We start from the raw sequence: 24,108 nt of genomic DNA, 5'->3' as shown, positions 1-24,108 counted from the left end.
TATAACCTCCCCCAAGAGTTCACATCTGGCCTCCAATTTGAAGTCCTCTTGTAGTGGAGAACTCATTGGAAATTCCCCGGCAAAGAGCTGTTTGGGTTTGAATTTATTATGATTCTGTGTATTATTAGGTACTTCACATACCTCGGGATTACTCAGTTTGCTAGGGGACTCTACAAAGAGTCCACTTGCTTCAAGAGTCATGGGTCCAATATTCTGTGACAGCCAAACAGTTTAACAAAAAGGCCACATTTGGATGACACTTGTCACGTCAGGTTCCTTTTGTCTCCATAGGAAGTGGTATTTTGGCAATATTATTGGTAGCTCTGTTTCTTGATTCGGTTCCAAATGATTCAGAAGAAACTGAAGAAGAAAAGAACATTCCTATTTGGACCCGTTTCCTGGCAACTTTTCAGCATCTTAAGGATAAACGGCAATGTCTCCTCATTCCTCTGACAATGTATAATGGATTTGAGCAAGGATTCCTTTCTAGTGATTATACAAAGGTATGGGAGAAGATGAAAATCATATATTATATGATATATGTGTGTATAACTAATAATGATGTTGTGTGTGCTCTTTCTACCAATGATGTGAGTGGATTCTGCTGAGAGACAGGGCAGACACAGGGTCTACTGTGAGTCCTCAATGTGTTTCTCTCTAATAAATAATGGCAAATGAGGAGCATGAGAGTTTATTCAAGTATCTGAAGGCCTGTCTCTTGGATTAGTTTTGTTCTGTTTGCCCTCAAAGGGCAAAACTAGGATCAATGAATAAAAGTTGCAAAGAGACAAATCTATGCTTTGTGTGAGCATTTGAGAGCTTTCTCAAAATGGTTTAGACTGCCTCAGGAATCCCCTCCTTGAAGGTCATGGATTGCCTTTCAGATAATGTTAGAACTTTCAACTTAAGTTATGTGATTTTGAGACCATCTAATTCTCACAACAACTATGTGGTTTAGATACTACAGGTATTACTATCCCTCCCATCTTATTTTCAGGTATGACAGAATTGGCTAAATGATTGACCCAGATAATGAATAGGCGTATGAAACAGGATATAAACCAAGGTGGTTCCTGACTCTAAATCTGAACTTCTTTTCACTCAGCCCAAGCATGCTGCTTTTCTTATAATCAAGGATAACCAGCTTCTGTGTATATGTCAACCTCTGAGCTAGATCTTACAGTTGAGTCCTTACTCCTCTTAAGATATATTCTTTCCCCAATATGGCTCCTTGTAAGACTTGAGCATAATAGTCAGTAATAAAATGTTATTGCCCAGTTGTAAACAACACCAATGAAATCCACTTTGGAATTAAATTTTAGAAAGGAATTATTGAGGAAACTAGGACAACCAATCTCATCGAGATTAATTTTATCATGTTTGTGGTCAGGATGATCCTAGCATATCAAGCTATGGGAGTGCATACTGTGCAAGGATGAACTTAGCGATGGACTAACAGACTAACACTGTTTCCCATTCCCCAAGATCCATTCTTCAGTGTCTTCCTTGATTTTCTTTCTTTGGTTATAGGATGTAGTTTGGAGACTGAGGAAGAGGCAAGTTGGAACATGTACCAAGAAACTTGAGCAAAATCTTTTACATTTACTCAAATAAGAAACATTTTTCTGTCTCCCATTTTCTTTGAGCCTTTTTGCACATTTATCAACTTTCTTTTTCATCTCTATGGGAGGCAGCTAGGTGACACAGTAGAAGGCTAGGCCTGGAGACAGAAAAACCTGAGTTCAAATCTAGCTTCAGGTACTTCTTAACTCATGGAACCTCTTCCTGCCTCGGTGTCCTCAACTGAAAAATGGCGATAATTATAGTACCTTTCTAATAGGGTTGTTGTGAAGATCAAATGAAGTAATATTTGTAAAATGTTTATCACAGTGCCTGACACATAGTAGGTACTTAAATAGTTACTGCCTTCCCTCCTTTCCTTCGTAATCAAGGAGTAAGTAAAGATCAGCTTGATCACTCATCTTTAGTAGCATAATTCTTGAAGAAAATAAAGTGGATTTATTCATAGAGGGATGATTGGGTTGAATTTTGTCAATAAACCCCAAATTCAGTTCATTTCCTTTGAATCCAAAAAGATTTCACATGCAAAGATGAGCATTTTCTTTTAAGGATCTAAATGGTGAAACAAAATTTTATGCTAAATTAATAGGTCATCCATCAAACAGTGAAATAATTTGGAGCATGATTTAGAATTTTTCTTGAAAAGGCTTACTTTTCAAACGGTGACAATTCAGAAGCAATAAAGTGGCTGGACCTGGCCTTGGAACCAGGAAGGTCTGGATTCAAATCTCACTTCTGATACATCCTGACCATGTGACCCTGGGCAAACCATTTAAGCTCTCAGGGCTCTAGGTTATTCTCTCAGATCATCAGTCATGGAGAAAGAGCTAAGCTGCATTGGCCAAGTTTCCATCTGGATCTTCTTTGTAGCCATAAAACCACAGGTTCAGGCCCTACCCAAGAGGAAGAGCAGTCATTACTGCAAACATCGTTTTAACATTTGCTTTTTTCTCCTCAGTCATTTGTCACTTGTGCCATGGGCATGCAACACGTGGGCATCGTGATGATCTGCTTTTCGGCCACCAATTCCATTTGTTCTTTGCTGTTTGGAAAGCTCTCCCAGTACACGGGCAGAAAAGTTTTGTATATAATGGGTTTGTAATATCTATCTATCTATCTGTCTATCTATCTGTCTGTCTGTCTATCTATCATCTATCTATCATCTATCTATCTGTCTATAATCTATTTATCTATCATCTATCTATCTATTTATCTATCTGTCTGTCTGTCCATCTGTCTGTCTGTATATCTTCTCTATTTGTTGCCCTCCTTTCTATCTGGAGATGATGTTTCTCATTCATTGGGCAGCATGGTAGGGAAAGCACTTAGGTTCCAAAAGTTAGAAGACCTGGATCGAGCTTCTTGTTAGGTCCTTCACTATTCATGTACCTGGGAAGAAGTTTATTCTCTTTTCTCTGGGCCTTGATTTTCTCAGCTGTAAAATGGGGTCTTTAGACAAGGCCAATAATGTCAAACTCAAATACAAATGGGGATCATTAAACCATATATAAGGACTCCTGTAGTATCATATTGACTTAGAAAACCACATATTAACATCATCTGTGTTCTATTGTATTTTTATATATTTTGATAAGAATTTCTCAATTACATTTTAATCTGATTCCCCAGAACTTGGGAGTATTGAGGGCCCATGGGCCCTGTGTTTGACATCTCTGGACTAAATCACAGAGAAGGTCCCATACAACTCTAAATCTTAGCAGACTATCATTCAGAGATGTGGTTGACTTTATATAGATAAAGATAGATAGATATAGACATACACATATACACACATATATACTTATTCACCTGTATATATCACTTATTATATAATGATTAGTCTATCAACAGAACATATACTTCATTATTCTATATGAAATTACTCAAAACACTTTACATATCTCAACCAGCTCATTTGATCCTTACAGAAGCACTAAGAGGTATTCATATTCATTTTCACCTGACCTACTTCCTGGTCAATAGCCAGATGGTGGACCAGGGCTGAGGGAACAGCCTGTAAGCAAAGAACAGAAAAAAATCAAAATTAACTCAAATAACAGTGATGATATATGACTATGGGATTATGCTATAAAACCCCAATAACATTGATGAGCAACCTGGAAGTGAATTTGGGGAATGTCTAGCAGGGAGGAGCCTTAAAGACTATCTACCTGAATCCATTTATTTTACAGATAAAGAAACTGAGGCCCAAGAGGTGAAGTGATATTGACTTATCTAAAAGTCACAGAGTTAATAGTAGAGCAAAGATTTCACCAAAAGCAGTCTTCTTGCTCTAAATTTAGAATCTTTTCCCATTTTCTGACTTTTCTTTGCATATCCATGTGGAAGTTGGAAGACCAACAAGGGAAAAGGCTTATTTATTAAGACATCACTATTAGGATTATTACCAGCCCATTTACTGCTGCTACCATGCCTGCAGTTGTTGGTAGCCTTCCTTCCCAGATTTTATCCTATCCATTATTTTAATAGTCTTTTGTCTTGAGCATTAAGAGGGAAGAGATCAGGATTCAATATAAATGATAAAAAATGAGAATTTTAAACTATGATGTTGGAAACAAATATCCAATCAAGGCCTGAAAGAATTGGATGGAGAAATTCATTAGTAAGGCATGTGGGCAGGTACTTTCCTGTTCCAAAGATATGGTTATTACATTTTAAAGAGAAACAGAAAGTGTTTTATGAACAGGAAGCCATGATGTTGACATAGTGTGGAATTCACAATTATCAGAAACATTGTGAGATAGCATGATAATAGTGGAAAGAACACTCAATTTAGAAAGTTTTTCTGTGTCCCTAATAGTTAACTTACCTTTATTTTCTTCCTTCATACTTCTCGTACTGGCAACTGATCTAGGTCCTAAAATTGTAGAATATGCTGCTTCTGATGGGTATGTTCCCTAGCAACCCACTGGCTGTTTCAGGCCCAAAGTTCCACTGTTTGGACATTTTCAGTTTAGCCTTCAGAGCCAAGATCTCCATCAATTAGCCAACCGATCACTACGATTACTATGTGCCAGACCCGTTAAGTGCTTGAAGTACAAAGAAAAGCATAAATAAAAGAAAGAAAGAAAAATCCATTGATCTCTGAAGGTCTAGAAACTCTAGGGTTGGTTTGTATTGATAAGAAATTCTTCATCTCAGTAGCATCTGTGGTTTACACAAAAAGGAGACTTAAAAAAGTCCAAGTAGCAGTTTAGACTCAGGGAAATGGGTACACCCTAATATGCAAATAAACCTGGACAAATAAAACACTTCAGGGTATTTTAAGGAAACTATTCAAATCAAGGAAGCCAAAAGATCAGCAAGAGTTCCTTCTGTGTATCTAGATTCTACTTCCTATTCTTTCCTTTAGAGCAGTCATTTGCTTCCTTTTCTTTCTCCTTTCAAACTCGTAGGTTCATTGATACACTTGGCCTGCATGATTTTCCTTTTGCAATGGAAACCTCATCCCTCTCAGAAGATTCTCTTCTTTTTATTTGCTGCCTTCTGGGGCATGGGAGATGCTATTTTTCAGACACAGAACAATGGTAAGTACCATCCTTCAATATGTGCTCCTTCAGACCAGGAAGACTGTGGAGGCTTCTAGGAGGGAAAACAAAGCTGAGTAATCAAACAATGGCTCCATTAGTGATCATTTATGAAGCGCCTACTATGTGCCAGGTATTCTGCTAGGCCTTCAAGATACAAATACAAAGAATCCCTTTTCTAACTTAGGTTCTAAGTGGGACACAAGAAATACATATTTAAATACATACAGAATAAATATTTATAGAATAAATATAAATAAATACAAAGTGGTTAAAAACAAATTATTTAGAAAGAAAGGACACTAACGGCTGGGATGATCAGGAAAGACTTTATGTGCAAAATGGCGGTTGAGTGGTGGTTGACTAGAAGAAAAAGAGTGCTTCTAGAAGAAGAATGGAGATGGAATGCCAGGTGTGAGGGACAGAGAGAAAGTCAGTTTATTTGGATCACAGAGTGTAGGAGGCAGAGTGATATCCAATGAAGCTGGAAAAATACCTTGGGATCAGAAAGACTTTCAAAGTCAAGGGAGCCATTGGGGTTTATTAAGGAAGGGAATGATATGATCAGATCTGAAAGATTTGGCAAATGATTGGGTATATGGCATGAGAAAAGGCAAGAATTCAATCATGATGTCAAATATATAAACCTGAGAGATGGGAAGAATGGTGGTTTTTCTATAGAAACCGGGACATTTGAAAGAAAAATAATTGGGGGGAGGGAAGGTAAGCTTGAACATGTTGAATTTGAGAGGTCCCTGGGGCATCTAGTTTGAAATATTCAATAGGCATTTGGTGATGTCAGATTGAAGCTCAGGGGAGAAAAAAGGCTGGATATGTAGATCAGGGAGTTATTTTCATGGAAATGAACATTAAATCCATGAAAATTGATAAGGTCACTAAGAGAATATGTATAGAGAAAGGATAATAAGACCCAGGATAGAGTCTGAAGAATATCCATCATTAAAGAGCATAGAGGATATGGTAAGCCAGCAAAGGAAACTGAGAAGGAACAAACAGATTGGAGCAGATCCTAGAGAGACTGAGGTTGTGAAATCCCAGAGAGGAGATAGTATCCAGTAGGAGAGGGTAGCAAACAGGGTCAAATGCAGTAACTAAGTCAAGAAGGATGAGAATCAGAAAAGACTCAGAAGCTTCAGTTAAGTAATGCAATCAGAAGACACATTGCAAAAAGTTCAGTAGTAAATGAGAGGAGAGAAAGGAGAGGCTATGAGTTTATACAGCTTTTTTTTCAGTTGGACTGAGAGAAAAAGAGATCTAGCAAAACAGCTTAAAGTTATTAGGGTCCATTGTTATTGTTCAGTTGTGTCCAACTCTTTGTGACCCCATGCCAGGTACTTCTCTCCTCTACTATCTCCCAAAGTCTGTCCATCTATCTATCTCTCTGTCTCATTCTCTGCTCACCCCTTTCCATTTTGCCTTCAATTTTTCCCAATATCAGGGTCTTTTCTAATGAGCCCTATCTTCTCATCATACATATTTTAAGCTTCAGTTTCAGAATTTGACCATCCACTGAATAGTTGAAATTAATTTCCTTCAGTATTTGACTGATTTGATCTCCTTGTTATCCAACGAACTCTCAAAAGTCTTCTCTATCACTACAGTTTGAAAGAGTAGATTCTGTGGCATCATCTGCATATCAGCAATTGTTGATATTTTCCCTGGAAATCTTAATTCCAGCTTTTGATTCATCAAGTCTAGCATATCTCATGATGTGTTTTGTATATAAGTTAAATAAGTAACATGACAATACGCAACTTTGCCATACTCCTTTACCAATCACTTGTTCCATGTTTGGTTCTAACTGTTGCTTCTTGGCCCACATACAGGTTCCTCAGGAAACAAGTAAGATGATCTGATACTCCCATCTCTTTGTGGACTTGCCACACTTCGTTGTGACCTATACAGTCAAAGGCTTTAGTGTAGTCAATGAAGCAGTAAATCTACTCTTTTTTTCTCTTTCTGGAACTTTCTAGCTTTCTCCATAATCTAGTGAATGTTGACAATTTGGTATTTAGTTCCTCTGCCTCTCAAAAAACTACCCTACTCCTCTGATAATTCTTGATTCACATGTTGCTGAAGACTAACTTGCAGAATCTTCAGCATAACCTTGATGGCATGTGAAATGAGCCCAATTGTCCATTAATTTGAACTTTCCTTGGCATTACTCTTCTTTAGGCCTGGGACGTAAATTGATCTTTTCCAATCCAGAGGCCACTGTTGAGTTTTCCAAATTTGCAAGGTCATTGAATGAAGCACTTTAACATCATCTTTTAGAATTTTAAATAGCTCAGGTGGAATACACCATCTCCACTTCCTTTACTGTTAGTAATACTTCCTAAGACCTACCTAACTTCATTGTCCTGGATGTCTAGCTCCATACTGGTAACCACACCAGGATGGTTATTGGTGACATTAAGCTCTTTCTTGCATAGTTCTTTTGTGTATTCTTGCCATTTCTTCAGCTTCTGTTAAGTCTGTACCATTTTTGTCTTTTGTCATGCCCTTTTTTGCATGAAATATTCCCTTGACATCTCTAATTTTTTCAAGAGATCTCTTGTTTTACCCATTTTGCTATTTTCTTCTATTTCTTTACATTGCTTATTAAAGAAAACCTTCTTACATTCTCTTGAATTCTGCATTCAGTTGGATATATCTTTCCCTTTCTCTTTCCCTTTCCTTAGATATTTGTAAAGCCTCATGCAACAGGCATTTCTCTTTCCTGCTCTTTTTTTGTCTTTGGAATGTTTTTGTTATTGCTTCCTGTACTGGGTTACAAATCTCTCTATCCATAGTTCTTCAGGCATTTGATATACCAGATCTTATCCCTTAAATCTATTTATCACTTACACTTCATATTCATATGGGATGTTATTTAGGTTATATCTGTATGATCTGATAATTTTCTCTACTTTCTTCAATTTAAGTCTGAATTTTGCAATAAGAAGCTCATGATGTGAGCCACAGTTGGCTCCAGCTTTTTTTTTAAATTTTTTGTATAGAGCTTCTCCACCTTGAGATGCAAAATATATAATCAATCTGATTTTGATATTGTCCATCTGGTGATGTCCTTATGTAGAGTCACCTTTTGGGTTGCTGAAAAAGTGCTGTCATTAGAGGGGATAAACTGCTACTTTTCTTACACCACCTGAAAGGGTGCAAAACTGCAATGTATTCCACGGAGAAAAATATAACACTTAAAATCAGAAGCCTAAATACTAGCTATAATACTTACTGACTGTGTGATTCTGGGTGCTTAATCTCCATGGGCTGCAGTTTCCTCAGTCTAATAGAGCAGGGATTTAGATTAAATGATAAACCAAATGGTTATTTCGATCTTTTCCAACTCAAAAGTTCCGTGAATTATCTATTGCTCTCTGGTTTTTCCCTTTTCTCAAGATTTGAACATGCTATCTTCATTGTTCTTTAACTAGTGACAAATCAGATAAGAAAGAGCCTTTGACTTCCCTAGACTAAACACAATTGATGCCAATAAATTTATTATATACCCTTAGATATCAGTGTTTTTGGTTTAGTCATAAATCTGGACTGAACTTTTAAACCAAGTTTCTTACACAGAACAGTAGGTCAGATACAGATATGGCTAGATGCCATCATCTGGCTCAAGAGTAAAACTCTTCTTGCAAGAGTTTTCACAGTACTGGAAAAGTATTGCTTCAGTTGAGAAGAAAAATGATGTGAAAATGCTATCTATTCATGGCATCCAGGATTATATGCTAGGGGTCTTATGTATTGTAATCCTAGATATATTTCAAAAAGGCTGTTGGGCTGACCTTTTTCTTTTCACTAACTAGCTATATGACCCAGAGCAAGACATTTAACCATTGCAGAACTCACTTTTTCTGTGACATGAGGGATGATCTCTGAAGTCTGTTTCAGCTCTTTTCATTCTAGCCACCACTTACTCCACTCTTTCCTAAGTAGCCTGTTAACTTTCTGGAGTAGCCTTAGCTTCTATTGAACACTCACAAGGTATATAGGTCTATACTAGATTCTTTGTGTGTGTGTGTCTGTGTGCGTGTGTCTGTGTGTATGCACGTATGTAGGTGTCATATGTGTGTTGGAGAAGGATAGATATGGCTTTGGTCTTCACTGACTCCTCTCAACTTACTTTCATTAAGCAAAGACTAGAGGGGCAATGTGATTTAGTGGATGGAGTGCTGGTCTAGAAGCCAGGAAGGTCTTGATTAAAGGTCCTTTTCAGACACATACTGTTATGTGATCTTGGACAAGTCACCTAATCTCTTAAGGCAATTCTCTGAGTCTGTTAGTTTCAGAGAAGGTGCTGACTTGCATTGGTAAATGGAATTTCTTCATCTATGGTTTCACCATTGTGTTCGTCCTTCATTGCCAAAGAAGACCATGCCATCAGAGAAATGATGACATGACTTGCACTTGACTTCGTTTTGAGTGAGGGAGGGCTGTGCAGGTCACCAACCTCACTTCCCCTCCAGCAGCTCAAAATTTATTAAACTTGCAAAGGAAACAAAGAGGGAGCAATCTACACAACCTATCATCAGTGCTTGTGTAGGTTTCACCATATCAATGAAATCACAGGTCAAGTCGCTGTTCCTTTTCAGGAACATTAAAAGTAAAAGTAAATGCACATATAGTTTAGACCAAAATATTTCACTCACATGCACATTCAGTGCATGAGACTAGAGTATTTTGATTTTCTTTTCCTTGAATTATCTGGGTTATGGTATTAATTTTGTGTCAAAGTCTTCAACATTAGATTTATAAAAAAAAAAAAAGAGAGAGAGAGAGACATCAAAGGTCAAAGCATGGTTACAAAGAGAAGAATCATTTTGACTTGACATGGGATAGTCACTGTGTCGTCACAACCTAAGCATCATCTCTGATTCCTCACTATCTCTCACCCCAACTACAGAAATAGTTGCTAAATCTTGTCAATTCTAGCTCCACGATAGCTCTTGGTATTTGTCACCTCCTTTCACATAGTTATTGATCTTGCTGAGGACCTCTTCACCCTTCTCCTGGATGGTTGCAGTAGCATCCAAATTGGTCTGTTTGACTCAGGTATCTCCCTTCTCCAATGGGCAGCTGCCTCCACTACCATCTTCCTCTGCCCAGAATAATAATGATGATAATAATAACAGCTACCACTTATATTGTACCTACTATGTGCTGAGCATTATGCTAAGCACTTTACAAATATTATCTCATTTGATCTTCCCAACAACCCTTATAGGTAGGTGCTATATCATCATCCCCATTTTATAGTTGAGAAACTGAGACAAGCAGAAGTTAAATGACTTTTCTGAAGTCACATGGTTACTGATTTTCTGAGGCTGGATTTGAACTTTGGTCTTCTTGACTCCAGACCCAACATTCTATTTCACTGTACCCTTCACCTCCAACTCTTAGAAGATGACTTGCTTCAAAACTCAACTCAAACATGATTTCCTGATTCCCTCAGCTACTAGTATACCCCACCTCCAATAACTGGCATTAATTGGGTATGTATTTGTATATATTTATGCATGAATTTCATCTCCACCAACATGATATAAGCTTCTTGAGGACAAGAACTGCTTCACATTTGTCTTTTTTTATCCTTAAGGCTTAGCACAATGCTTGGAACATGGCAGGTGCTTGATAAATACTAGCTGACCAATTGGGCATTAATTGAGGGCTCCTAATGAATGCAAACTTAATCGATGTTAATTTGAATACAGTAGTAGAGTATTCTGTTTTGGGAAACAGTAATAACATGTTTAAAAAAGAATCATTATCAATAAGATTCTAGCTATAATATTAGTTCAGCTTATATTTTGTCTTAGTTCTACATAATGTCTTAGTAACTCAATTAAACTTTGTTCACTTTATTCTTTCCAACATCTACCATGTTATATTTGAAAAATCTGGGCTCTCTGTTTACTATATTAAACATGTGTTTTTTTCAGGACACATTCAAATCAAGGAGATCACAAATTCTTTTGAGTGTCTGAATTTCCAGGACAAATCTCCAAAGTTTCCCTGATGATGCAATTTTTTGTTGTCCCCATTATTTAGGGCAGGATTTGATGTCTTTCACATTTCAATTCCTTGCCCATTCAGGAAAATGAGAAATACAAATTGACTGTAGAGCTATGTTATTTTAAGCTTCCTTTTCTTCTCCTATTTGTCTATTTCTTTTGCGACCATAACACAACTCAGTGGAATTTTCTTTCCACAGCAACTTGACAAAATGTTTTTTTTTTTCTTTCTCGGTATTTATTGAACCAAGATTGACTGGTTTATGAATCTGAGGAAATCTACTTATTCATTCTACAAACCTAATTGAGTGCCTACTGTGTATGAGATATTTCTACTAGATAATATTCAATTATTTCACTTGTTATCAGCCCCACAAATGTCTTTTATACTACATCTGCTACTTTCCTAGCTATACTTTCCTAGCAGTGGGTGAATATAATCTCCATAGCTTTCCTCTTCTACATTTTCGTAGAAACCAATGGCAATTTCCTGCCTCAGATGGAAGAATTTCTCTATCTCATCAGAAGATTCTTTCTGGTCAAAACCATGGCCAAACAGATTTGCCTTTTCAGTTTGTGGGAGGGAGGAGAAGAAGGGTCTTCTTATTCTTTGCTTTTTTTTTTGGTCACACATTTTCCAACCAGTCACACCAATCAATTCTATTTCATCAACTCTATACCCCATTCTTTTAACTAACTGCCATTCAAGGGGTATACTATCTCCAAGTCATGGGACACATGGGACAATAATACTATTACTTTCCAATTTTTCCCTCTTTCCGAAATATTTGTCTGAATTTGAATTCAGAGATCCCACAATAATGGACATTTTTGTTCTTCCCTTTCCTGAGGTCTTTTTTTATAGAATACTAATTTCTAGAATTAAAGAATCACAGCATTTTAGGGTATAAGGAATCTGAGAAGTCAAGTCTAACAGCCATCTGACACATTAGGAAAATGAACTTTCATAGAGATTAAATATGGTGCACTCAGTCCAATTTTTGGTATATCTAGTAAGAGCTCGTTGTTATTTATTATTGACTAACTGATATGGCTGATTTCGGTAACTGTGCATGGTAGAGTCTTGACTATCATTCAGGTCTCTAGACTCATAACCCATCTCTTCAACTTATAGAATCTTTGCTTTGGTGACCAGAACAGGAGAGTCAAGGAAGTGCCTTATCTTGTCTTAATTGCATGACTTGTTCATACAATTTTAATTTTGGTTTAATTGTGAAATCACTGGAGGACATCAGTCATTGGACTTAAAAGTAGCAGCATCTTAGATGAAAAATGAAGTTTCCCACAACATTAGATTGGGTAAGAAACCAAATAATTATTGTATTTGGTTTGAGCTCCTATAAACTATGAAGAAGGAAGTGGCATTAAAAAGCATTACCAATACAATACTAAACAAAGACTTTCAACTCAATTAAAATTTCCCTCTCTTTGCTTCTGTTTTTGGACAGAATTTTAAAGACTTCTGTAAAAAAAAAAAAGAAATGAGAGGGTTTTAAAATGTTCCCAGGAGTATACTAATCCAAGTATTTTGCACTATTTGATTATTTTTAGATAATTCTCAAAAGATTTTGGCATTTAAGACAAGAGACTGCCCAGCTGCCAGATTCACAGCTGCTAAGTAGTCTGTTGGCAGGTGCCCTAGGGCAAGGAGAGGAAAAACGACCTTCTGTTCAGGAAGGTGCGTCTGAGAGGTGTGAAAGAGAGGGCTCATTTCCACTATTTCAGAAGTATTGATGAAAGCAAAAGGGAAAAAGTTCACTTACTGTATGTTCATTCAAACAGAAGCTAGTCAATAATTGATGAGATGAGGTCTTCCTCTTCATCCCCTTCAAGTTCGGACCTGAGTTCAAATCCTCCCTCAGATACTTACTAGTTATGTGACCCTGGACAAGTGCTTTAAACTTCCACAATTTTCATTTCCTCCTCTCTCAAATGGGGATAATAATAGCACCTCCTTAACAGGGTTGCTGTGAAAATCAAGTGAAATCACATAGAAGATAAGCACTTTGCAAACCTCAAAGGCATATAAAAAGAGTGAGTCTATAAGGAGTAGGTGAAGTGGGACAGTGTTTCAGGAATGGAGTGGGGCCAGAGCAGCAGCACAGAGATGGAAGAGGGTTTGCTTCTATCATACAGTGTGGCATACAGAGTAATACATATATAGAGTAATAACATATGAGGCAAGAAATATGGTTTGGGGCTAGGATAGTGGGGATAATAATAACACCTACTTCACAGGGTTGTTGTGAGGATGAAAAGAAAATTCCTATAAGATAAGCACTTCATTTTATATTTTTGGAGGGAACAATGCAAGGCAATGAATGTTAAGTGACTTGCCCAAGGTCACACAGTCAGTGAGTGTTGAGTGTCTGAGGCTCGATTTGAATTTAGGTCTTCCTGACTCCAGGACCAGTGCTCTACTCACTACACCACCTAGTTGCCCCAAGATAAGCAGTTTATAGATGTTACCTACCTCTCTGTCATTTTCACTGGAATAGAAATTTAAAATAAGATTCACAAGAGAACCTGGTGCTTCCTTCTGGTTTCTAACTATCAGCCTCTTTCCTTCTATACCTGTTTCCCCTTAAATCACTGTAACCTTTCAGAGAGAACATAATTTTTTTTTCTCTTATCCCTTATCCTATCCCTTAAAAATAATATAAGAACTTCTGATGTATTAAAGAGTTTTCCTAGAGTAAGTCATGGTGTAAGGATGGAGTAAAGATCACTATAACAAGGAGGAAAGCTTGAGAGAATTGTTCTTACCCTATTTTGGTGGTCTTAGGGAGGTCTCATAGAAGAAATGTCATGTTCTTAGTGCTTCCTTTTTCATGGAAGTGAGTTCTCAGTTCTACTAGTTCTTGTCTATAGTGTCAACCAACCTGTTTCTGTCTGGGTTAAATGGTGGATTAATTTTTGCTTTCAAAACAAAGACTCATTTTGGCAAAGTAATAGGAATCCCAAGCCTTAATAAGCACCCCATACCCTCTCAGAGAAGACCTTCTTCATGGTTTTTCACAAGCAAGGAAAATATATTTACTCCCTTTATCCTAAATTAGCAGCTAGTACAGCTAAAAATCTTCTAAAGGAGATGAGACACTATTTTAGAATATGACTTTTTTTGAAGGGTAGAATAATATAATATATATGCCTAACCATTAAAACAGCAACTAGGCACAAAGGGCCAGGATTCTGGGATGTAAAGCATAAGGAAAGATGCAAAGATAAAGATTACAATCAGATAAAGGAAATTCAGAGTTCTTAAATGTGGAATTAGAACACGTGTGGGTGATTGATTCTTGAACTTACTTCTGTGAATGAATGGATGGATGCTGCCAATTGTTTGCACTTTTTTTGCTTGCCCTTGTTTATGAAATAATATATCTGGCTCAGATAATAATGAATCAATAAAAGCATGCTATTATTTGTCACTTCTAGAGAAACATAGAAAAAGTAACTTGAACATATAACAGTAATATGTTTTGCTCTAGAACCAAAATGGAAGATTTACTTAAAAACACACGCACATTTTGAGGGGAATATTTGGGGAATAGTGATGTACAGGTTCTTAGTCTTAGAAATTTTTTAAACAATAGCATGGTCAAGACAAATTGATCATTTCTTTCTTTTCCCTTACAGCCATCTATGGAGTTTTATTTGTGAAGAACAAGGAAGCTGCTTTTGCCAATTACCGCCTTTGGGAGTCCCTTGGATTTGTCATTGCTTTTGGTTACAGCACACTTTTGTGTGTCAGCATCAAGTTATATATAGTCATTGGGGTACTGATTTTATCAATGGTGTTCTATGGGATTGTTGAGGTCCTGGAATATAAGAAGTCACCTGAGATTTCAGATGCTGAAAAAAAGGACATTCAAGCAGAAGAGACAGATACTCAGCTAGAGATGCAAAAATTATAAGGTCCTTGAGGACACACAAGAAGAAAGCCTCAGAATGGTTTTCTCTATAGAAGTGCCAAAGTATTAAATTGTTTTCTCAGAATAATTTTAGCATTGGTCACAATACTTTAATGTATCTGTGATCTCATGGATGTGAGTATTCTCTCCCTCCATTGATATAGAAAACAAACCATTCAGACCATTCCATCCTGTGTAATTCTTGTCTGTACTTTACTATAGATCTTCCACAGGAAATCTGTGTAATATTCTGGAAACATTCCTCTGGACCTTTTATCCTAGGGGGAAGACGGGTGTAGTACGAGCGCTATCCATCTATTATCCTTTCCCTTTGCTCTTTGACTGACCCACTTCCTTTCTTATCATGTAATTCTTCAGTAGTATTTTATATTCCACTTCTTGCTGGTGGGTCATTGTTAAAATATGCTTAAGCCCACTTTGGACAACCCACATCAGTTTTGATTCTTTTAGAGATTATAGCATTTAGAAATTCAAAACCACACAACTTCTCTGAAAGAAATTTTGTGTAAAAGAGTTGAGTCTTGATGCCAGGGAATCACTTGGCATCACTGAAAGTGCTGCACAAGCTTCCAAATACAAGAGAGTACTTTCTCTTTCTCCTGTTCATTTCTGGGCCCAACTCATGATCTACATGTAGTACTATAGTGGTATGTACCAGAGGATTAACTTAATGGAATAACTATCTAATTTCTTATTACAGGCTGTAAAATAGTCATTTTTTTTATCCCTTTGATTTTTTTCTACTGGATAGGTTTGTGATACCAATCTTTTGCATAATCACATATCTAAATGAGGAAGCTTAATAAATTAGACCAATATCATCTGCAAAGAGAAATATCCAGAGAATGTGTATGTACGTGTGTGTGAGTGTGTGTGTGTGTGTGTGTGTGTGTGTGTGTGTGTGTAGCAAGTTTAAGGTTACTGGCCACACTCCCACCTCTCACTCTTGTATTTGAGTCTTGCCTGATCTCTAAAATGATCTAGCTGTGTTTTTTTAATATTTTCTTAAAAATTAATAAATTATGTCAGTAATTAGTTACTTATTAGTTTGAACCTCCCCATAATTTATTAAATATTTTTTATTTAATACACTGGAGAAATTTCTTTTCTCTTAAATGATTGTGTATATATAAAAATCACTAATCACCTGTATTCAAATATTAAAAGTACTAGCCATACAGATAACAATGTAAGCAATGATAACATGAAGACATCAACAATCATTTACAGTTTTTTTCTGTGAGAAATATCACCCCAAGTCATATTAGACCATAGCTGTAACTACAATTATCTTCTCTTAATCTCTGAAAACAGTCCCACATCATTCAGCTTCTCCCAATAATCAACTTCATGAGGCCTCTAGGTACAGTGGGAAATCTCTATAAATCTAGAGTTTTAGATTGTTAGATGGTAAGCACTTTGAAGGTAAGTCTCTGTATAATCCCTATATCCAACACAGAATTTACCTCCTACATGGGAGGTAGTTAAATATTTGTGGAATTGCATGAGAAGAAAATCCTAGGGCTCCTCAAAGAGAAAACAGCTCCATGCTGAAACCAATACTCTGTGGTCTGTATCATAAGGTTCTCCTTTGCCATTTGGTTTGAGGAAAGAAGAGTAGAAGAGGGAAAAGAAGGGAAAGAAGTAAGATCTGAAAAGTATTCATTAAATATTGTATTAAGTGTACTAAAACCTTCCTTCCTTCTTTCCTTCCTTCCCAAAACCTTACACACAATGCACTCTGAAGCCCATAGGTTGGACAACAATAGGTCCCTGCCCAAGTTCCACTTCACGGCTTGCTTAGAGTGATTATCAATAGTAACAGCTTCTCTTTCCCTCCCAGCTTGATTTAGCTATTTTTTCCTTTGGCTCATTAAAAAAGCCATTCCCTGACTGCTTCTTCAAGATGTCCTTTCATTCAATGAGTGTTATCTCCCTCTAAGTCAGTACCTTGAAAAGGACTAGCCTAAGAACACCAAGGTCTCCCATTGCATCTTGGGTCATCTCTAGTCATCCTGTTGAATATGTGATCACTGGATCCGATGGCTCAGGAGGAGAAAGTGAGGCTGGTGACCTTGCACAGCCCTCCCTCACTCAAAACAAAGTCAACTGCAAGTCATGTCATCATTTCTCTGATGTCAATGTCCTCTTTGAAAATGAAGGGTGAACACAACAGTGGGAAAGAACTCTGGACTTAACATCAGGAAGACCTGAGTTCAAAGATGACCTCAGGTCCTAATCGTGTGATCCTAGGGAAGTCACTTAACCTTTGTCTGCCCCAATTTCTTCATCTGGAATGGTTTTCTCTATAGAAGCTCCAAAATATTAAATTGTTTTCTCAGAATAATTTTAGCCTCTCAGGATTGGTATGAGGATCAAATTTTATACACATACACACACATACACATGTACATATATACATACATGTATGTACACCCACACACATATATAAATTTTCCAAGCCTTAAATTGCTAGTGGAAGTGATAACAACTTCAGAAGAAAGATATCATTTCCTTCTTGTTTTCTCCATGTTCTCTCTAGCAATGACAGGAAAACAGTATACACAAATTCTTCATTTGTACTCAAGAGGACAATTGATTTTTATAGTCTCAGCTCTAGACTCTATCCCAACCTTTTGCTTAAGGGAAAAAAGTCTAAAGGATAAGTGCCACTCTTTCAAACTTTGCATTCAAGAACTTGGACCCATCTTCTAGAAAATAACTCTTGCTTACTTGCAGTTTTAAATAACAAAGACAGATAGATAAAGGGGAAGCTAGATGGCACAGTGGATAGAGCACTGGGCCTGGAACCTGGAGGACCTGTGTTCAAATCTAGCCTCAAACACTAAATAGTTGGGTAACCCTATGCAAGTCACTTCACATTGTTTGCCTCAGTTTCCTCATCTGTAAAATGACCTGGAGAAGGAAATGGCAAACCACTCTAGTATTTTTGCACAGAAAACCCCAAATTGGGTCATAAAGAGTTGGAAGTCATGGAATACTAACGTGGAAAAACATTTAGGAGAAATTTTTCATTTGCATGATAGATTGACAACCCATTCAAAGGGTACTTAACATTGCTCTTTTTTTATCTCTACCCTCAACCTTCTTTGTGCTCTTGGAGGATAAAGAGGACTATTTCACATTTGCTTTTCTATCCTCAGCCACATAGTAAAGGCTTAATCAATACATCCTGGTTGGCTGAGTTAAGGGTAAGGAAGACACATAAGAAACTTTCAAGAGAACACTTAGTTGGCCCCAAAGAACTCTAGTTAATGGGGTCAAATGAATGATATTCTGTAGTACTGAAAGAACAGACAGATGTGGTTGCTAAACCACTGGCGGTGATATTGAAAAGACTGAAGATAATGAAAGAGGTTTTACAGGATTAAGGAAGGTCAAACATTGTCTTTATTTTCAAGAAATATGAAGAGAACAGAGTCTACAACTGTGGCCTACGATGCTGGACTTGGATTCCTGGTTATATATGAACAGTATTTTTAAAGAGATATTAATAGAACACAAGTTCCTACAAGTTTCATTCTTTCTATTTGTATTTCCTACACTTAGCACCATTCTTGGCACAGAGGATGTGCTGCATAAATGCTGTTGAATAAATGATCCAGAAAAGGAAGCATGACAAAGAGCCAGTATGGTTTTATCAGGAATAGATTATGCCATACTAACCTGATCTCCTTTTTTTTTTTTGCACAGGGTTATTATACTGGCTACTCAGGCAAATGCTGTAAATACAATTGACATATATTTTACACCACATCTGACGAAGTCTCTCGTACTATATTTGTATAAAGATGGAGAGATGCAGATGACAAAAGAGTAGTCAGAGGGATTTGGGAATTAGTTAAATAACCAGATTCAAAGAGTAGTCCTTAGACATCAAGGGGTCAATATCAATGTAAAAAAAAAAGTCTTTGGTGGAATGCCCCCAAAATCTGTACTTGGGGCTGGGGAGAATTGTCAGGAGGGATTTATCTGGCTCTCTGACCTTTACCAGTATTTTGCCATTGTAATAGCTAGAATATTTACATCTTAGAGGCAATGAAAGGTAAACTAAAGAAACCAATTCTGAGTGTCAGCTTCCCGATCCTTCCCTTCTGTGTCCCCATCATTCCCTCTTATCTTTTTAGAATTATTATTTATCTCTGGGCATGGGTTTGTCATCATTTAGGGAGAACGAGAGCATACAGATTTGATGTTACATCCCTCTCTGAGAAACATAGGCTTGAACTACTAGGACTTTTGGGGAAAGAGCAGAAAGCTGGTATTTTTATCAATAACTTGGCACTAACTTGGCAGTGATGGTATATTTATCATAGTTATAAATGGCAAAAAGAGGGAAGGAATATCAAACATGATTAATGTGGATTTTAACAGATAAATATAACATCTTCCATGAGTTCAAGAGAATCAACTTTGCAAATGTAGTTGGGGGAGGTATGGCAAAACAATATTTTATTGGGAAAAAAATCTTTTGCTTTTAGAACAAGGGCTAGTGCACTATGGCATTAGAACTAAATCCAGCACTGTCCTTTAAAACCTTTGAGCTAAGAATGGCCTTTACATTTTTAAAATACAATACAACTTTATTTTAAAAAATGAAAACCATTCTTAGCTTGTAGGCTGTACAAAACAATCATCATGCAGGATTTGGCCCTGGGATTTAGTCTGTTAAGCTTTGTCTTAGCAGTTTGAAAGGTCAATACAAGTTAACAGTGTAATCTGAGAGTCAAGAAATCTAAGATCCTCTTAGGTTTCATTAAGAGAAGCACAGTATGGAAGATTAGTGATGTGATAGTCCTCAATATACTCTGTCCTGGTCAGAGCATACCTAGGTTAATGAGTTCCATTCTGGGCAACACATTTTAGGAAAGAAATTGATAAGCTGCAGGGGTAATAAAAGGGGTAATCAGAATGATTCTGGGCAACTTCCATATCATGCTGCCTCCACTCCAGCTCTCATCACTATAGTCAGAAATTGAATTGAAGTCCTCTGATGTGAAATTCATTGTTCTTCCCACCACACTACGTTAGATGATCTTTAATAATCCACCTCTGATATTCTATGATCCCATGAAACTGTTCAGTGGTTGAGATAACAGTCATACATAGGCTGCTTGTCCCCATTTTTGTATATGATTCACAAGTGGCAAATGACTCCTCTGTGGATCTTGCCTCATGATTAGCTGCCAGAGGAGAGGGTCTTTGAGTATTAAGAGTTATTATAGGCAATAGGGGAAATTCTTAGAAGCCTGGACAAATTCTTCATCTAGAAGCAGGGTCATTCTATAGACTGCTTTGAAATCCCAGGCTTTGGGAAGTCCAATTAAAAAAAATATTTGCCCCACAGGTATTCTGTGCTTCAAATTTCTGAAAAAGTGTCAAAACATTCTATTCCATATCAGTGATAAGGCTTTAAAATTTAGTTCACGTAAGCTCTGAGAATCCTTATCCCAATACCTACTTGACTAATAAGTTGAGTTCCCAGAGCAAGACTACATCAAAGATCTGAGGTTACCCATGAGGAGTTATAAGGCTGTTCTTTAATACTATTGACTTGAGCCCCTATTCCAGTGTATTTTCCCCCATTGTCAATTGCCAGTTACATTTAGTGTCTTCCTAACATGATCAATACCATTGACTAGCATCCTCAATATCTTTAACCAATTAACATTAATTTTTACAAAGGGGAGATCAAAATTTTACAAAGGCAGATGACTGAGAAAATATAGCAGGAACAGAAATACAACTATTCCCCCAAACCAGAGACATAATCTTTCTTGTGCCATCTTAATCTGTGGAAAGAATGAACTCAACATTAAAGCAGTTTCTACATAACATTCACCCTCCCTACTGAGTTCTTTTCTCATTGTGACATAGTTGATGGATGAGTTGCTGTCACTCTCTTTTGGCTGTCTTCTATCTATTTCTATACTAAGATAAGCAGGTTACTTAGAATTTCATTCTTCACGAGACTTGGACATCTGTCACGGATTCTGGCTCCTTGACCTCCAGGTGGCTTACTGTCTTGACCTTTCAAAGCTCATAAAAATCACAGCTTAGTCAATGTTGCTTCACTTAAGATGTGGTAAGAACATACTCAAAGAAGGAAGTTCATATTCACAGTCATGTGTGGACCTGAGTGAAGATATTAAGGCCCTAGGTGTGTTTTTCTACCCAAAGGCTTCCCTTCATCACAGCCAGGGTGGAAAGAGGTCAAGTTATTGAATCTTTTATCTGCCTTCCAGTCCAGTTTCAGCAGCCAAGTTAAAAAAGATGCCTCTTAACCACAGAGTAAGGAGACTGGAAATCAACAGAAACCATACCTGTACATGCTCTGAGCAAGTGGCTTCCATTGATTAGGTTCACATTACAAATATAGATACTTTAGGGTAAGATCTGACTTAAATTCACACCAAAGAAAAAGTCATTGATATCACGGTAAAGTATAAATAATTATCACCTTTTTTGTGATTTTGATGGTAAAGGTAAAAGAACATGAATGCTAGGCAGCTGAAATGAAGAAGGAAAGTATAGCGAAGTTTTTTGTCTGTTTTTTAAAGGAGGGGAGAGGAGGGAGGAGAGGGATGACAAGAAGCACTAAGGCAAATATCTACTTCAAAATTTTCTTTAGGTTAGTTTTGGTTAAAAACCTCATAAATCATTTTTTTTTTTTGAGAAACATGATGTCAAAGGAGGACTAGGTAGGACTGTTGAGAATTCTCAATTCATATTTAAATTGTTTTCTAGGTCCTGCAATTAGTACCATGGCAATGACGCCATGATCTTATTGACTAAGTACACTTAATAAATGCTACCTTCCAGCAGAATATAGACTTCTACAGGACAAGGATTTTTCTCCCTTATCTTTTTAACCCCAACCCCTAATACACTGCTTCACATATAGTTAAAACTTATTTAACTTGTTTAGTTGAATACTACAGAAAGAACTAAGGAGTATGTAGTGAGCATGTTAGGAAATGCTATATTTGGGCAGCAATACTATTATTTTGTTGATCATTCATTTTTCAGTTGTGTCTAATGACCCCACTTTGGGTTTTCTTGGCAAAAATACTGGAGCAGTTTGTCATTTCCTCCTCCAGTTCATTTTACAAATGAGGAAACTGAGACAAACAGGATTAAGTGACCTGTCCAGGGTAACATAGCTAGTAAATATCTCAGACTAGATATGAACTCACAAAGACAAGTCTTCCTGACTGCAGGCCATTACAGTATCCACTGTGCCATGTAGCTGTCCATGACTATTATCTTAGGCATAGTGGTATGTAGAAAGAGGACAAGGGAGTCAGGAAGATCTAGGTTCAATTCAAGTTTGACCTCAGACACATGCTGATTGATTGACCTTGGGTAAGTCATTTAACTTCTTAGTGTCCTAGGGAACTTTAAGATTATAAATTGCAAAGGGTGTTTCCTCACGAGAATAATCTACACCAATAAAATCAAAGGACCAGACCAAAATGAAAACAACTCAGAATTACAGGTATAGTCATGCAAATCTTCTGTTCAATCTCTTATTCCAGTTCCAAAGCACATTTTGTAATATGGAACATAGAAATGGTTATAGGTCCACACTGTGAAGAAGCACGCTTAGATGAGTATTCTTTCATGCAAATGAAGTCTTAATCAAATTCACCTCTAAGACTTTTAAAAAGTGAAATCCAAACAGCGATGATGATAAGGAAATAGGCCACGTAGAAACTATTTAAAACTCTGAAATAGAAATCATGATTAATTGGTAAGAGAATACTTCTAAATCAAAGAAATTTAACAGAAGAGTAATAACAGAAATCACACATGACCTAAAAGCAAATAAATTGCAAATTTTTCAAATAAATTCCTTAAGGACTCCAGAAACCACCAAATAACTTATTTTATCTGGTATACTTTAAAGTTCAAGTTTCTTCCACATACCAAGCTCAATTTTTTAATATTGGACTATAATTGTGCAAGTATAGCTCATTCTCAATTAGTGCAAATAATGAATTCCCTGAAGTGGTCAATTCTTCAAACTTGCACCACGTATTTCCATTGGGCTGAAAAAGATTTCCATAGTGTACATAAGTATAACTTCAAATAGTCTGAATATAAATGCGTGCAACCACTGCAGTGGAGTCATTATTTGTACTAACTGGGACCTAGCTATATAAAGTCTGGAAGCTCCATTCATAAATTCACAAACTGAAACTGAAACATGCTCTAGGACCAGTCATTGAGATGAGGAGGCAACTGATCAGATGGGCACTATGGATTCATGATATATGTTCTGCACATATTAGGTTCTCAATAAATGTTTACCGAATTTTAATTAATCTGCAATATTTTTTTTTTTTTTTTTTTTGCAAAATGTGGACTTTCCGTAGGTTCTTGGGGAACTTTCTTAATTCAAAAATGAGGTAGATGCTTTCCTTCTGGTTTATCACAACCATGATGGAAGTTTTAGGATTATTCCTTCAACTTTGCAGTCATTGCATCTTTCCTCAGAAATACTCAAGAAAACTCTAAAATAGAATATCTTACTCTAAAAGAGAATATTTCATTCTATAATAAAATATAGCATTCTATTTTATTTTATTTTTTAAAATTTATTTATTCATTTTTAGATGCTGACATTCATTTCTGCAAAATTTTGAGTTCCAATTTTTCTCACCATCTCTACCCTCCCCCCTCTCCATAATACCTTGCATTCTGATTGCGCCTTCCCTCAGTGTACCCTCCCTTCTATCACACCCTACCCTTCCCTTATCTCCATTTTTTTCTCTTTTCTTGTGGGGCAAGATAAATTTCTATACCCCATTACCTATGTTTTTTTATTTCCTAGTTATATGCAATAATAATTCTCAACATTTGCTTCTAATACATTGAATTCCAACTTCTCTCCCTCCCGACCAATCCCCACTGAGAAGGTAAGCAATTCAATACTGACTATATATGTGTTGTTTTGCAAAG

At 36.8% G+C, this 24,108-nt stretch overlaps 1 protein-coding gene and 1 long non-coding RNA gene across 7 annotated transcripts in view; one reads left to right on the top strand and one right to left on the bottom strand.

Moving 5' to 3' along the window:
* Nucleotides 1-5,002, bottom strand: part of LOC140527170 (uncharacterized) — a 29,350-nt gene extending 24,348 nt beyond the window's left edge. The window contains exons 1-3 of the long non-coding RNA XR_011974707.1: nt 4,412-5,002; nt 3,508-3,595; nt 142-360 (exon numbers count right to left, since the gene is read on the bottom strand). This is a non-coding gene — a long non-coding RNA (uncharacterized lncRNA). The remainder of the gene's footprint in view (nt 1-141; nt 361-3,507; nt 3,596-4,411) is intronic.
* Nucleotides 1-15,190, top strand: part of LOC140527168 (protein unc-93 homolog A-like) — a 262,533-nt gene extending 247,343 nt beyond the window's left edge. For all 6 annotated transcript variants that reach the window (XM_072643889.1, XM_072643888.1, XM_072643886.1 and 3 more), the window contains 4 exons: nt 292-503; nt 2,540-2,675; nt 4,998-5,129; nt 14,828-15,190. In XM_072643889.1, coding sequence (XP_072499990.1) covers nt 292-503; nt 2,540-2,675; nt 4,998-5,129; nt 14,828-15,105 — 758 coding nt within the window. In that variant the 3' untranslated portion in view covers nt 15,106-15,190. The remainder of the gene's footprint in view (nt 1-291; nt 504-2,539; nt 2,676-4,997; nt 5,130-14,827) is intronic.
* Nucleotides 15,191-24,108: the final 8,918 nt, after the last annotated feature.

Source organism: Notamacropus eugenii, chromosome 2 (genome assembly GCF_028372415.1).
Source record: "Notamacropus eugenii isolate mMacEug1 chromosome 2, mMacEug1.pri_v2, whole genome shotgun sequence".
Classification (NCBI taxonomy): Eukaryota; Metazoa; Chordata; class Mammalia; order Diprotodontia; family Macropodidae; genus Notamacropus; species Notamacropus eugenii.
This window is presented reverse-complemented; position numbering and strand designations above follow the sequence as displayed.